The 16359-nt window shown below is 33.6% G+C and overlaps 2 protein-coding genes across 2 annotated transcripts; one reads left to right on the plus strand and one right to left on the minus strand.

Moving 5' to 3' along the window:
* Positions 1-6959: 6959 nt before the first annotated feature.
* Positions 6960-9392, minus strand: FBP7 (F-box protein 7). Its single transcript, XM_078961531.1, has 11 exons — positions 9274-9392; positions 9004-9090; positions 8613-8725; positions 8396-8512; positions 8214-8310; positions 8034-8107; positions 7888-7941; positions 7699-7800; positions 7535-7593; positions 7236-7449; positions 6960-7155 (listed from the first exon to the last, which is right to left on the minus strand). The coding sequence occupies exons 1-11, from the start codon at positions 9281-9283 to the stop codon at positions 7096-7098; spliced, it is 987 nt and encodes a 328-aa protein (XP_078817657.1). The 5' UTR covers positions 9284-9392; the 3' UTR covers positions 6960-7095.
* A 3612-nt stretch (positions 9393-13004) lies between these two features.
* Positions 13005-16359, plus strand: LOC145003327 (Intron maturase, type II family protein). Its single transcript, XM_078962460.1, has 3 exons — positions 13005-13125; positions 13721-13862; positions 13950-16359. The coding sequence occupies exons 2-3, from the start codon at positions 13760-13762 to the stop codon at positions 16211-16213; spliced, it is 2367 nt and encodes a 788-aa protein (XP_078818586.1). The 5' UTR covers positions 13005-13125; positions 13721-13759; the 3' UTR covers positions 16214-16359.

The following is a 16359-nucleotide window of genomic DNA, read 5'->3' on the forward strand; positions in this document are numbered from 1 at the left end:
CATGATTTTAACAATTTGTTTTTACAACTTTATTTTTTTACTTTCATTTTTATATGTTTTTTATTTCATAAATTCCTTTTTACTATTTTTTTCATGTTTTTCTTCACAATCTATTTCTACAGCTTAACTTTTTTATTTCGTTTTCATGTTTTTTCAAAATCCATTTTTGGAATTGTGGGGCAAAGCCACGTACGTTGGGCGTACAAGGTGATGTCCCAAACCCTAATATTTAGGTTTTTGACCCTATTTATTCTTCATTAACTCTAATACATGGTTCCCTTCATCAGCATTCATCCTTTCAAAACGTTTTTGCAAACCTTAATATACATTGTGATCATTTTTGAACTTGTATATGTGTTTTGTGCCTTTAAAGAAGAAGGAAGTAGAGACCATCTTAGAGGAGTGAAGCACCTTAGATCCAAAATCACATCATCATTTGACATCACTTGGAGGTATAAAGTTCTAAACTTGGTGAATTTATACTTAAATCTTGTTTTCGGCTTGATTTTATGTTCTTTTGGTCCCATAAGTTTAGTATTATGAGTGGGGGTTACTCTAATCCATTTGAGTTGCCCTTTCAGAGGTTTTGGAGCCTAAGTTGTCTTACTGGATTAAGAGGTTAGGATCTTTTGCGTTGGGCACTTAATGGCCATGCAAGACCATAAAGTTGGAAACTTTTTGGTCAAAGGACATCATTTTGGACTTGGATCTGGAAAATGGACTTAAGGGCATAATGATTAAGCTCTTAATGATTGGGTTAGCAGCCAAGTGCGTACGCTGGACATACAAGGCGTACGTTGCGCGTATATGATCAACATGTAACAACCCAAATTTCCAATAAAATTTTTCATTTTTAAGTAATAGAATCATTTCTATAAAAATATAAATTCCAATCACATTTGTTTTCAAAATCCATAACATCAAACAATTTATTCATAATATCAGAGTGTCCCCAATAAAACGCCATAGAGTGCATGTCACACCATCACGTCGGGCTCTTTCCCTTAGATCCTGAAGTACCTGAAACAACCAACAAACTGTAAGTTAATGTTTAGTAAGTTCCCCATAACATACCCTACATAATCTACATAACCACATACACCATATCAGCCATATAAGTTACATAAGCCATGCATATAAAAATATAAGGATGCCATGGAAACCCTCCAAGGTCTTACATCGAATGCCACTGGAACCCCCACGTGGTCTTAACCTACTGGCATGGAAACCCCCACATGGTCTTCACTAACTGTCATGGGAACCGCTACATGGTCTTCAATAACTGTCATGGGAACCCCCACATGGTCTTAGCTAAACAAGGAAATATCATATAAGCTAAACATGCGAACATACTAGGTTGCCATGGAAACCCTCCAAGGTCTTACACCGAATGCCATGGGAACCCCCGCATGGTATTATTCCACTGCCATGGGAACCCCCACATGGTCTTCATATAATACTAACACACTAATAACACGTATGCAATAACATCCCAACTAAATAACATGGGTCGGCCTTAGCGCCTTTGACACATTGGTATGATGAGGAGACTTACCTCAAATGTGAACTATAGCTGAATAGATCCAAGCTTCGAGTATCATCTTTGTCACTTCCCTGATTTTGAACAACTCCTTAGATACAACCCAACCCTTTAAAGCCTCAAAAGTCAACCACGGTCAAGGTCAAAGTCAAAGTCTGTCACACCCCCAAACCAAGGATGGCGGAAACGTCCGGGGGTGGAGGACTTCATGTATAGTATCATAACCACAATTGCAATAGTAATTTAAGCAAACACAACCAACATATATATAATTGAAAGAGTTACATCATTATATGAAGTACATGTTTCAAAATCAATTACAATATGTTGACAACATATGAAATGTTGACGCCTTAACGTCCCATCCTCAAAATGCACTTGGTTACCTGTTTAGTGATTTCCTGAGAATACAAGTTGTTTGAAAAAGTGTCAACACAAAGGTTGGTGAGTTCATAAGCTTTTGTTTTTAAACTTGATAAAAGTCTTTCTCTTGTAAATGTCATGTTTGTTCCAGAAGAATCTGATATTTTCCTTAAAATGTATAATGTAGTCTTATATCCAAAGACCGAAATGTATAAGTAACCTTCCTTACTTATAGAAAATAATGTAAGTTTAAATAGACATAAACGCGTTTGAATTCAATGAAATTCCCGTAAATTCTTATATTTGTTAATACTTTCTGTGAGTTATTATAACCATGCTATGACCTAGTTGGCCCGAAGCGACGTTCTTCAGGCGTCGGAAATGTTATGACATTTGTCGCCCTAGACCTACCGGTCTAACTGTTGCATGCAGTTAAGGTGTGGGTTTGTCAAACCCAATATAAATCTATATACAACTATCACGCTCTCCCTCCAGGAAACTCTGGTTACAATACAGGACTTATTAGTAAAGGTGAAGCGAATGTTTCACAAAGTTATTAACGAATTTACGTGTAATGTAATGAAAATCCCTTTTTGTATAAATGTACCCTCTTTGTATGAGTGTGTTATGCAATGTATCATAACTATACCTATTATAGTTTATCAAAACAAGGGTAGTAATGGTAATGTACGTAAACTATATTCAACATAGTTTATTCAAGTGTTTGTGTGAAATGGATGTACTTTGATTATAACAATTTTGTTATCCTTTATATTCCATATATATATATATATATATATATATATATATATATATATATATATATATATATATATATATATAAATACACACACACACACACACACACACATATATATATATATATATCAAAATTCATTTATTAACTGATGGATATCTATATACCAAGACAAAATGTCATTTATTTGCAATAACATACATTCACATAAAGATATACACCTTGCTCAACATGTTAAGGTGAAATGAAATTGTTAGCATTTTTCTGTTATTAATAGTTTTTATTACTGTTTTTAGAAAATTTATAGAAAATTCATAACAGATCCAAATCAGAATCTGTAAATTCTGAGAGTTTGGAAAATGAGTCTAGTTTGTTCATAAAGTTTTCCATGATTTTTAGTGACCTTCAAGCTAGGTGAAAACGTCCATAAACATAGACTGGTCTAGATTGGTTCTTGAAATGATAGGCAGTTTTGTAAAAATCACTATAAATTGTAGAAAAATCGTATGGAAATGTGCAAGTAGCCATTTTAAAGATAAAAACTTGAACTACTTGCAACTTGTACAATTTTTAAAACTTTAGTTGACCAAAACAGTCCGTGAATGGAGTCCAACTTTTCTGATGAAAGCTGTTAGAAGCATTTACTTGTGTTCTTGGTGATTTAACTTGTATTCCCCCCTTAAAACTTAAGAAAATACGAAAATGTAGGGGTATGAACTCACCTTGAGTGATTTAAGTAGATGGATGATGGAGAAAGGTAGTGTTCCACTCAAGAACACTAAGAAGATGTCTTGAAGGTTCGAAGATCTAACACTAATGTGATGGAATTTGTGTAAGCAATCTATGATTTTGAGTAAAAGGAAGTGAAATAAATATATGGAGGATGAATATACTTACCAAAAGTGGGAGAAAAGCTTGGAAGAAGGCCCTTGAATCTCAAATTTTAGTGAGAGGATTGAGAGAGAAAAAGTGTTTAATCTTTGGTGGAAGAATGAGAAAATGAGAGAGTGTGATAGGAGAGAGGATAGATTTCAACCTTGACCAAGAGTATGGTTGGTCAAATGGTGGGTAAAGACTCTTGATTGACCAGGTATGGTGGAAGGACAATAGCTTGTCATGGAGTGGGCATGGGAGGGGTTGTTTATGTTACACACTAAGGTAAAGTCAACACTCCACCACAAGATCTTACTTAATAGATTTTAGTCTAAAATAAGGATTTCCTTCAAAATATGTTCAAATTATGAATATTTAGGGTCTTATATGTTAAAATATGATTTTTGGAGAAAAAGCCCGCGTTAAAATAATTAAAAACGGGATTAAAACGAAATTGTGGTTGAAAACCGGGTGAAAAATGAGAAATTATGCAGTTCTGGGTGAGGGTGCGGTCATCAGCAGCCTTGGAACCGGAGTGGCTCGGCTGCTGATGCGGATCCGAGGAGGAGGGATTGCGGTATGAAGCGAAGACTCGATGTGGTCTAAAGGCGAGGCTCGCTACGGCGCTTCAGGCTAGTCACTGCGGTTCGGCGTTGCGGCTGGACGACTGCGGTCTGGTCTGGTCTGGTTCGACGGTTGCGGTCTCCTTGGCTGCGGCTTCGGATGGCGACTTCGGCCTAACTCTTTGACCTCAGTTCAAGAAGGACTTGGCCCCTATAGAGAGGCTTCAGCCCTAAGGGGCTATTTTCCTATGTATCACTCCTCCTTGAGTGATTTTTCACCAAGATAAGTGTCGGGATGCCCCAAATGATTATAAAACTCGAAAGAGGTTTTTGAGAGAGATTCCAAATTCTTGGAGAGATTTCACATACAGAGAGAGATTTGGGAGAGATCTGAAATAGAGAGAGATAAAGTGAATACGATTGAGGGAGGTTCCGTTTGTGACATTTATGAGTGTCTGGCTTCGCAATGCAAGGTACGTAGACCCCGTTAAGCCATATTTTAGTGTCCTACACACTCCCGATGAGTGTGTAATAGTGTTTTATCGCTTTGGTTCAATGTTTAGCATTATCACAGCTATGGAAACTCAAACATACGAATTTTCCTATTGATGTTTTCTCATTAAAATAACGGGTTGTTTAGTAAATACACAATGTAAACCCTAATATACAAGGCTAATTGAGTCGTTCGGTTTGACTTGTTAACTTTGTTTGACTTTGACTTGACCCGAAATTGACTATTGTCACATCATCCCCCTATTAGAGGGAATTTTGTCCCGAAATTTACGTTTTGGCTGGGACTTCAAGAGTTTGGGAAAAGATGCGGGTATTTTTGTTTCATATGATCTTCGTGTTCCCAGGTGAACTCAGGTCCTCGTTTAGCATTCCATCGGACCTTCACGATGGGAATACGACTTTATTTTGTTCTTTTGATCTCCCGATCCATGATCTCGACTGGTTCCTCCACGAAGTGGAGATTTTCGTTAACTTCGATTTTGTTGAGTGGTATTACGAGTGTCTCGTCAGACAGACACTTCTTTAAGTTTGATACGTGAAATGTGGGATGTACCTTATCGAGTTCTTGAGGTAATCGAAGTTTGTATGCCACTAGCCCAATCCTGGCAAGGATTTCGAATGGCCCAATGTACCTTGGATTCAGTTTCCCTCGCTTGCCGAATCGTATCATTCCTTTCCAAGGGGAAACTTTTAGTAGTACCTGGTCCCCCACTTGGAATTCCAAGGGTTTGCGTCGCTTGTCTGTGTAACTCTTTTGTCGATCATGAGACGCCTTCAATCTTTCCCGAATTTGGACTATCTTTTCCGTGGTCTCCCTTATGATTTCATGACCAGTGAGGGCGCTATTAGGGACTTGCCCCCTAGCCAGCTGGGTATCCCCCACTTCGTCCCAACACAGGGGTGATCTGCACTTGCGACCGTAGAGAGCTTCGAATGGAGCGACTTTAATGCTAGTGTGATAGTTGTTATTATAGGAGAATTCGATAAGCGGTAAATGGGTATCCCATATCTTACCAAAGTCTATCACACAGGCTCTCAACATGTCTTCTAATGTCTGTATGGTGCGCTCGCTCTGCCCGTCAGTTTGTGGATGGTAGGCCGTACTCATATCTAACCTAGTTCACAGAGATTTCTGTAGGGACTGCCAAAATCACGAGGTGAATCTACTATCTCGGTCGGAGATAATAGATATTGGTACACCATGCAGTCTCATAATCTCCTTGATGTACGTTCTGGTTAACTTCTCCATCTTGTCGGTTTCCTTTATTGGCAGGAAGTGCGCAGACTTGGTCAACCTGTCTACGATTACCCATATGGTGTCAAGCTCACCCGATGTCTTAGGCAGCTTGGTTATGAGGTTCATGTTTATTCGTTCCCACTTCCACTGAGGTATATCCGGCTGTTGTAGTAGTCTGGATGACTTCTGGTATTCTACCTTGACCTTGGCGCAAGTCAGACACTTGCCCACATAGGGAGCAATCTCAACTTTCATGTTCGGCCACCAGTACAACTTCTTGAGGTCTAGATACATTTTATCCGAACCTGGATGGATGGAATATCGTGTCTTGTGTGCTTTGTTCATGACGTCTCGAAACCCACCGAACTTCGGTGTCCAGATCCGGTTCATGAGGTAGCGAGCTCCGTCTTCCTTGACTTCAAGGTTTTTATCCATCCCTCTCAATGCCTCACCTGTCACGTTTTCTGGTTTCAAGTCTTCAAATTGAGCTTCCTTGATTTGTGTGAACAGGTGCGAATGGATCGTTATTGTTAATAAGTATTGAAAAAGTTACAATTTATGATTTTTTAGAATAATTCATGACTTATTAAAATAAAAAAAAACAAACAAAAATCAACAAATTAACCACACCTTTTAACTTTTGCCATTAAAAAGCTAATTTAAACACTTTTTCAAAAATCTCCTTTCACAAGTCATTTTGAGTAAAAGTATTTTTAATTTCAAAATAATATCCCAAACATCCTCAGTAGACTTTAAAAAATAATTTTTTGTTATTACTGCAGACGTTTAGCACTTTAGCTCATCTATACCTACCTTTTCTACTACAAAGATTTGCAGACTATAGAATTTGCCTCTCCATCATCTTCTCTCTCGTGCGACTTCACCAACGGCTGCTTTTTCACCCTCAGGCCTCAACTCACAAATACTAATTCTTTTTACTTCAAAGTAATTATAAAAGATGTTTGTGAATAAAGAATTATTAAAGAGGGGCACAACTTAAAAACAAATCATCTCGCACAAAGTCACAACCAAATAAGAGGGGCACCACTTAAAATACATGCGTTTTTTTTTTTTTTTTTTTTTTTTTTTGTCTATAAAATACTAACAAAACCCTTCAACTGACAACTAACATTATTATTATAATACAACATTTATAACATACAAACTTTCAACAAATATAACAACAGATAAACAATTTTATTTACAAATATCGGTCGTTTTTGTCTTCATTTCCCAATTCCAATACCATTCAACCAGGTACATAATAATCCATGCGTTCCACAGGCAGATTTAAAACCGATGTTTCCGCCTATAAAAATAAAAATAACAATATATAAAAAAAGAAAAAACAAATTTGAGGTGATATATTAAAATATATTATATATATACCTCTTCAAATGGAACAAAGACAAAAGGTGTTAGGCCTCTTGTATGAGAAATGGCAGGAACATCTGCATTGTGTGTTTCATCATCTTCCCAGCCTTCAACCACTGCAAGAATGTCTCCATCGGGTCCCCTTGGAACCTCATTCTCGTGGACCCCACTTGTCACAATTGATAGAAGATCCATCCGATTGTTTGCCCCTGCTATCGTACCTCTTAACCTTTCCAAAAAAAAAAAAAAAAACACCTTCAAATTTAAACCCATCTTTCACATATCATTCCAATTATACCCTTCGGCTACCCTACCTCAATCGGATCCTCCAAATCGTGGGACGCATTCCTGGATACAAAAGAGCCCCTTCCACCTGCAAAACACACACACACACATTCCATTTATATTTATATTTATATTTACATTTATATGCAACAACAAATGATGAAAAAAACATATATTTATTGTGAAGTAAAACCTTATCTTCAGACATTGTGTAGCGCCCACTATGACAAATCTCAGCTTTAGTAGCACGCAATTTCATGAATTTCACAACATCCTTAATCTTCTCAGAAGAATTCTAAGCATTTCATAACAGAACAACATGTTAAAAAAATAATATTTTTATTATAATAATGTCATACAAGAAAACAGAAATTTGGCTAACCTTGTACAAAAACCTTCCGGAAGGATAAAATCTGAGGTACCGATAATAGCATACCTACAAAATTATATAAAAAATAACATTTTATAATATATTTCCTTTCCATGCTAATTGTATTTCATTAATTTAAATAGCAAACATATACATACCACATGAACTGGATTTGTGACTTTCCACTCTGCAACTCCAGCACGAATATACGTGTTCCTACTCACATATATACCTGCATCAAAAATCAAAAATCAAAAATAAAAATAAATAAGTTTACAATCTTATTTATTAGTATGCAAATATAATGTTATATCAACCAACAAACATTCACAACTTACCATCCATGCGAACTCTAGGCCTTGAAAGCCACATCTTTCTCCATGAGGAATCATAATTGCATTGCATAAGCTTATAGTTTTCCACAACACCAGAGATCTTGAAAGAATTTGATACACATACAAATATTTTTTTAGAGTATTATCTCAAATGAAAATTAAAAAATGTAGAATAACAAAAATACCTGCCAGGCTTTTAAGCATGCATTGCGCCAAAACACAGGGTTACGAACGGTATTTCTCCATTTTCGACAAACACAGGCTGCTTTTCCCAAGTTATATGGAGTCATTCTTGCAAAAATCTACAGAAAAATGTTTTAAGATTAGATAATCATGGTTTATTATTGATATACTACTATGTTGTTCAAACAAGATATTACTAAATGGTTAACATTTACATACCTCAAACAGTAGTTCATCTGGCAAGCATCTATGGATGAGTGACAAATCAACAACTGGTTTATTACATGTGCTACCAAAAGGAGCAACTGGTCTTACATTAACCCCATATAGATCTGTAGTCATTCACATGGAAAAAACAAGTGTGAGAAACTAGGGTTTTTTTCTTCGCTTGAATTATCTTTTAGACAAAACCGCCTACATATGGAAACTTAATTGACATTGACTGATTTTGTTTACGCCTTGACATTAGAAAACCTAAATTGAAACGTAAGGTCCACAATTTTTATGCTAACGAAACCGAAAATTGTCGAGAAAAAGCAAAAGCGACTAGGAATAAGCAATCATAACATGATAATGACATGGAACGATGGGATTAAGGTTTAAGGTTTACCAAGCCATGGTCTTCGTGTTATGAAGAACCCTGCAGCCCTCAACTGCGACGCAGATTCGAGTTCAGCGACAATATTCTTAGCAAAATCTGCAATTTGATTAATATCTCTTAATAACAATCATAACACACCAATTTCAAATTTCAGGATGCGTCTTCAATTAAACAGGGTAACCCACAATTTCAATTTTCTAACGAAAGATATTTATGTGTCGTATCATGAAAATCCTGGTTTCTGTGCAATTATTTGAAAATCTTAGATTATAAGTGTACCTGAAGCCATGATCAATGATGATCTTAAAGTCGATGAAGAAATGAAGCATCGAGTTGGAGAAATTGGAAAGGCTTCGTCATTGGGTATGCAACAACCTAATATACGGGATTCGTGTGGTTGGTACTCGGTAGACCGACTTCATATATATATCGCAGCGGGTTGACCCGGTTCCAATTGTCGACTTGCTCCATATAATAATTACTTTCCTACATTTCTATAAACAATAAACTTTCTTTCAATAGAAATACATAGGGCAATCTACAGGTTATTTGATTTAAGGGTCCTCCTATTCGCCGATTAAATCCGTGTATAAGTCATTGTTAGAATATTGATTTGATTACTGCATAACAGTCCCGTTACTTTTGTCACTTCACATGATTTCAATTGTTTTTATGTCTTTTCAAATTTAATCCCTTTCACTTATATATAAATTACAAAACACACCCATTTATTATCTATTTCAAATATATATGAAAACATAATCTTAAATCTTAATAATTATTAGGTTGCAATGTTTACTTTTATTATTATATAGGCTAGTATTGGTTTATTTTCTTAATAATATTTATAGATCTGAAAAAAATATACAATTAGTCTTATACAAAAATTTCAAAATAATATCAATTAAAACGTTAAGGTACTGTATTTTATTTTTAGTATTACTATGTATCCTAATCATTTTCAGTAAATTTATTTTTATCAAAATGTTAATAATATATTTTATTATTTTCAAAATTCATATTATTAACGACCGACCAATTTATAACTTTCCTAACCCATTGGTAACAACATTTATTTAAGTAAAATTAAGTAAATTAATCATAATTTATGTGTATTAGAAAAACCTAAAAAATGATAAAAGAACTGCTATTAACTCGTTCTAGCAACATCTATTTTTAACTCGTTCTAGCAACATCTGTTCAATTTAATAAATTAAAAATGGCAACTGACATATATCATTTTAATTATCGTGTCAAAATGTGTGCCAATCAATTATCGTGGCAAATACTTCAGGTTATATCATTATCATAACATATCATCACGGTTTGCTGGATGGAAAACTGTTTATGTTGCTCGCCTGAATTTCTACAAATCTCCATTTGCAACACACAGTAACTGTAACAATTCTATAGTTATAATATTTGATAATTAATAAAATCAAGTTTATGTTTTGTTATTTATAATTATTAAGATCTCTATAAATAAAAAATTGTTTTTTTTTTTTTTTTTAATTTAGAAAATAGTTTATATATAAACTAAAGTTTTAGAAAGCATAAGGTTTGTTTTGAAAATCAATATAAATATAAGGGTATTTAATATAAATGAAAAAATCATATCATCATCGAATTTGAATAAATGATTTTGACGAGGGAAAATTAATTTAATATATTAAAAGTGTATTAATATATGTGCCGATAAAATGTATTAATATATGTGTCGATAAAATATATGAATATGTGTGTCGATAAAATAATCATTTTATCGATAAAATGTAATATTACAATTTTATACATTCGGTTTACATTGTAGTTTTAGAGAGAGATGTTCAAGACTAAAACCATTAAATAGTAAAATAAATAAAAAATAAACCTAAATTAGTAACTTTCATTGATTATTAAATGCCTGTAATTCCATAAAAAATGAATAAAAAAAATAGTTGTATGATGTTAATATCCTTGATGTCATCTTTTTTAACAATCGTAATTTAATATATTATTATATATTTTTTTATTCTAATATAACAATACAAAAGATGTATGAATATTGAAAACGTAGAGAGCAAATTTTGAAAGTTTTGTAGAAGTAGGAGGGAAAGAACTGAAATATTAAATTATAACTACTTTTCAATTATAATGATTGATATAATGATTGACGTTACTCCAGTTTCGTGTATTTAGAACTTTTATCGTGCATTTAGAATTACCCATAGGTTTAACAAGGTTAGGATTATTGTATATTTTACTGTCGATTTTTAAAGGTAAGGGAGGGGTTACGGTCATAATGCACTTTAAATAAGATCCAAACCCTAAAAATCAGGGTTTTGAATTTTCATGAGTATGCCCAGTTTACTCATACGTATCTCCAGCGTATGCAAAAGAACCCGCATTACCTTTTAATGAACTACGCTCAGGTACGCCCCACATAAAGATTGAAATAGCCATACTTTTATACTTAAAACCAAAATTTGAAAAGTACCTAAAACCGATGTTAAATATATTAATAGGATTTTTGAAAATAATATTATACTACTAGAATAAAACACCAAACATTAAATAAAATTCTGAAATATATTAATAAAATTTATTATACAAATAGAAGGGCTATAAATGAAAATATATTTAAGTATAAACTGATTTTTGAAAATTTATGTAGGATTTGACTAAATTGAATGTAATCAATCAATTTATTCGTGCCAATGGAAAATGTTTCGTGCATTTAGAATCTCCCTTGATTTAATTTATTGACTTCAATTGACTGTTTTATATTGAGGGTACCGGATTATGTTAGTAATTTTATTATATCTTATTCTAATTTTATAAAATTATTACAAACATAAGATGTTCGACACAAAAAAAAAAAAAAAAAAAAAAAAAAAAAAAAAAAAAACTATTTTAAGTAATAAAATAGTTATTTTTGTAAGCTCTTTCAGTTTTTTAATTTGAATAATGAATTTATTAAAATCTAATAAATTCATACAAACACACACGTATATATATATATATATATATATATATATATATATATATATATATATATATATATATATATATATATATATATATATATATATATATATATATATATATATATATATATATATATATATATTAATTAGAGCGTAAGATAATTTTAGTTTCTTCAAAAGAACTTTTCACACAAAAACATTTATATCATTTATATTTGTCCGGGAAAATATCAATGATACTATTATATTTTCATATTTTTATTGAAAAAATCATTGCTTTTTTTAAAGGTAAGTTACTATTTTAATTAGAAATAAAATAAAAATAACTTTAGATCCATATTTAAATTTATAGAAAGATACTATTTTATTTTGCATAAATAGTTTCGGCCAATGTTGTCGAGATCGGGATCTAAGTAGGATTGTTTTTGGATTTGCAAATCTTAAGATCCCACAAAATAAAACATAATTTTAACTTATAATTTCAAAACATGAAAAATATATCAAATATTTAATTTTACGTTCAAAATGTATAAACACTTCAAAACATTAATCACAACTCACAACACAATATGATGAACGCTAAACTGATAAATGGTAAACAATATAAAATTGTATTTTTTTTTTCATTTAAAGGAAAAAAAAAAGATAAGATTGGATCGGATGACATTCTGATTCTACGATCCTACAATCGGATCAGAATGCAATTTTGACAACTATTGTTTCAGAGATTGATCATCCACTTAAATATTTATATTATATATGTTATAAAATAAGAAATTTCTAAAAGTAAATTGTACATTATAGTATAAGAAACATATTCTTAAAAATGAAAAAGTTAATATGTGAAATTTTCAAAAATATCAATGATTAATCTATAAAATTTTCAAAATTATTATTTAAAAAGAAAACATAAATAAAAAGTTGGGACATATTGTGTAAATTGCTTTTTCTTTAATAAAAGATAAACTCATATTAAAAGTTATAATTTTAAATTGAAGAATATATTACATCACACCCATGCCGCTTTTATTTTTTCCACTTCTGCTTACTACTCCACAGCATTGCTTCTCTCTCGTCACGTCGACTCCCTCCCCTGCTCGTGCCCTGTGAAGCCACCGGCCGGAGACCTTCGATAGCCATAGCTACTCCTTCACATTCCACCCAGGTTCAATTTTCTTCCTTTTATTTTCTGCTTTCTTTCTTCCATTTTGTCTTGCTTTCTTTAGAAATCGCCAATCTTCATATCAATTGATAGTTTGATACCGATTTCAAGGTTATCAATTGATGCCGGTGTTATTATCAATTGATTTTGGTCGATTTCTTCCTTTTTTTTTCTGCCTTCGATAGCCACAGCTACTTGTTTGCTGCTACTGATTTGCGACTTGTTTGTTGTTCATATATGATATCTGCTACTGATTTGCGACTTGTTTGTTGTTCATATATGATATCTGTATCTTGAATTAGATGTTTGAATATGTGTTCTTAAGGCTTGTATGTATGATGGTTTTTTATCTGAGTTGGGATGGTTGACCTTGCACGCAGGCTGTTTGATCAAATGCCTGAGATGGATTTATATAGTACTTTCTTAATATGCATCTTTTCACTTGTTGCACCTCATCTTCAACAGGCTGATCCTTAACATCCATGCCTTTAGTAGTTGAAGATGGCTAAGACAAGAGACTTTGAAAGTGAATGGAGTTTTCATTGAGTAAAAGCTTGATGCATTAATTTTATCCCTAATTTCTCCCTCTTCAATCCAGGATGTAGCTGCTGCTGGTAGACATACATGTATATGCAACATGTGGTCTGTATGTCTACCAATGATTTGCAGGAGAAAACTTATAAACAGGACCACAAATGTTCATCTATGTTTTCATCTCATTTCTGCCAATCTATTAACAGGTAATCTCTCTTTTCCTTTTCTAGCTCTTCACTCAATAATAATCCACTACAGGCATCCATAACTTGGATTCTTGTGTGTCCTTTCAGAAAAAAGATATATCAGTCATTCAGTCGATTCATCTCTAAAATCCAGTAACAATGGAAATAATAGTAGCATTGACACAATGTCATTAGCAAGCAACTTAGCCTGTTTGGTTGAAGAGTCTTCTTTGGTTAATGAAAGGAAACCAAGAACCCGTTTAGAGCTGAAAAAGTTTCTAGAATCCCGCATAAAGAAATCCGTAAAAGATCAATTCAAAGATGGAAAATTTCATAATCTAATTGAGAAAGTAATTGCTAATCCATATACCCTTCAAGATGCTTATGACATTATTAGGGTCAACTCAAACATCAGTTTACTATCAGAATCTGATGATATCAACTTTGACTCTCTAGCACAAGAATTATCTTCTGGAAGTTTTGATATCAATTCCAATGTCTATTCCATTTCAACAAAAGGAGCAAACAAAGAAAAACTCGTGCTTCCAAATCTCAAATTAACCATCATTCAAGAAGCCATTAGAATAGCTTTAGAAGTTGTTTACAAGCCTCATTATTCCAAAATTTCACACGGGTGTCGAAGTGGAAGAGGACACTCATCAGCTCTGAAGTACATCCGTAAACAAGTCTCCAATTCCAATTGGTGGTTCACGGTGATAGTCAACAAAAAAGTTGACGATTCTACCCTTTCTAAACTCATATCAACAATGGAAACCAAGATCCAAGATCCCAAACTGTATTCTTTGATTCACACCATGTTTGATGTTGGAGTCTTGAATATGGAATTTGGAGGCTTTGCAAAAGGCCATGGTCTTCCACAAGAGGGTTTGTTATCTCCAGTTTTAATGAATGTTTATCTTGACCTCTTTGACTATGAAATTCTTAACTTGTCAATGAAATATGAAGCTCTTGATAGTCAACACGACGGGTCAAAGTCAAAGTCAAAGTCAACGCTACGTGGCTGGTTTAGAAGACAAATGAGTCAACAAAACGAAGGAAATAATACATCAGGAGTTAGGATACATTGTTGTAGATTAATGGATGAAATTCTCATTGTTGTAAAGGGTTCGAAAGAATTAAGTTTGACTTTAAAGTCAGAGATTGAAAACTTCATTCGGGAATTTCTACACTTAGAAGTCGACAATAAGTCGGATATTTTTCCATGTAATGATCCTCGAGGGGTTAAATTCAGTGGCAATATTGTAAAAAAGAGCATGAGAGAGAATCCTGCAGTTAGAGCAGTTCATAAGTTAAAGGAAAAAGTGGAGTTATTTGCATTACAAAAACAAGAAGCATGGGATGAATGTATGATTAGAATGGGGAAAAAATGCTTAGGTCATGGATTCAAGAAAGTCAAAGAGTCAGAAATCAAACATCTTGCTGACTGTAATTCAGTTTTGAGCCAGGTGTCACGCTTTCGTAAACCCGGAATGGAAACCGATCACTGGTATAAAGTCTTACTAAAGATCCGTATGCAAGACATGGATTCGAAATACACCGACACCGAAGAATCCATCTTATCAAAGTTAATTACCGAAAATGCCCTTCCCCAAGACCTAAAAGACTCGTTTTACACTTTCCAAAATCACGTTAAAAACTACGTTTCTTCCGAGACCTCATCCGTTCTTACCCTTCTCCCGGAATCGGAATCGGAATCGGTTTCCATTACCGAAGTTCTTGCCCCGATAAAGGCTATAAGAATGTGTCTCCAAAGGTACGGAATCACCAATTCCGAAGGAATCCCACGCGCGTGCCGTATGCTTATTTTACTAGACCACGATCATATAATCGATTGGTTTTCCGGTTTAGTGTCACGTTGGGTTAAATGGTATCGTTTATGTGACAATTTCAATGAAGTGAAACATATTATTAGTATACAAATTAGGAAATCTTGCATTCGTACATTGGCTACAAAGTATAGATTACATGAGACTGAAATTGAGAAGAAATTCGATTCCGATTTGAGTGGAATCCCGTCAACCGAAGAGATTGAAAACGAGAGATTGGAATGTGATGAGGGATTGATGTATGGGATTCCTTTTAGTGGTTTGTGTTTAGTGTCTTTAGCAAGAATTGTGAGTGAATCTAGACCTTGTGGTTGTTTTGTGTTGGGGTGTAGGGTGGATGCACCATGTGTTTATACAATCCATGTAATGCAAAGACAAAAGTTTCCTGTTTGGAAAACGGGATTTTCGACTTGTATTCATCCGAGTATAAACGGGAGGCGAATTGGGTTGTGTAAGCAGCATTTGAAGGATTTGTTTATTGGTCGAATATCTCTTCAATCTGTTTCTTTTGGTGCATGGAAGTGAATTTGTTCAACCTAATTGTAGGTTCAATTTTGTTGTTATTGGGACATTATTATGCATATGAAAGTTTGTCAAATTATAGCAGTGAAAATTGATTTTTTGTATTTGGATGAGAATCATGAGATTGCTAAAATTGTAATGATTAAACA

The sequence above is a fragment of the Lactuca saligna genome, chromosome 6, assembly GCF_052625555.1.
Source record: "Lactuca saligna cultivar CGN05327 chromosome 6, ASM5262555v1, whole genome shotgun sequence".
NCBI lineage: Eukaryota > Viridiplantae > Streptophyta > Magnoliopsida > Asterales > Asteraceae > Lactuca > Lactuca saligna.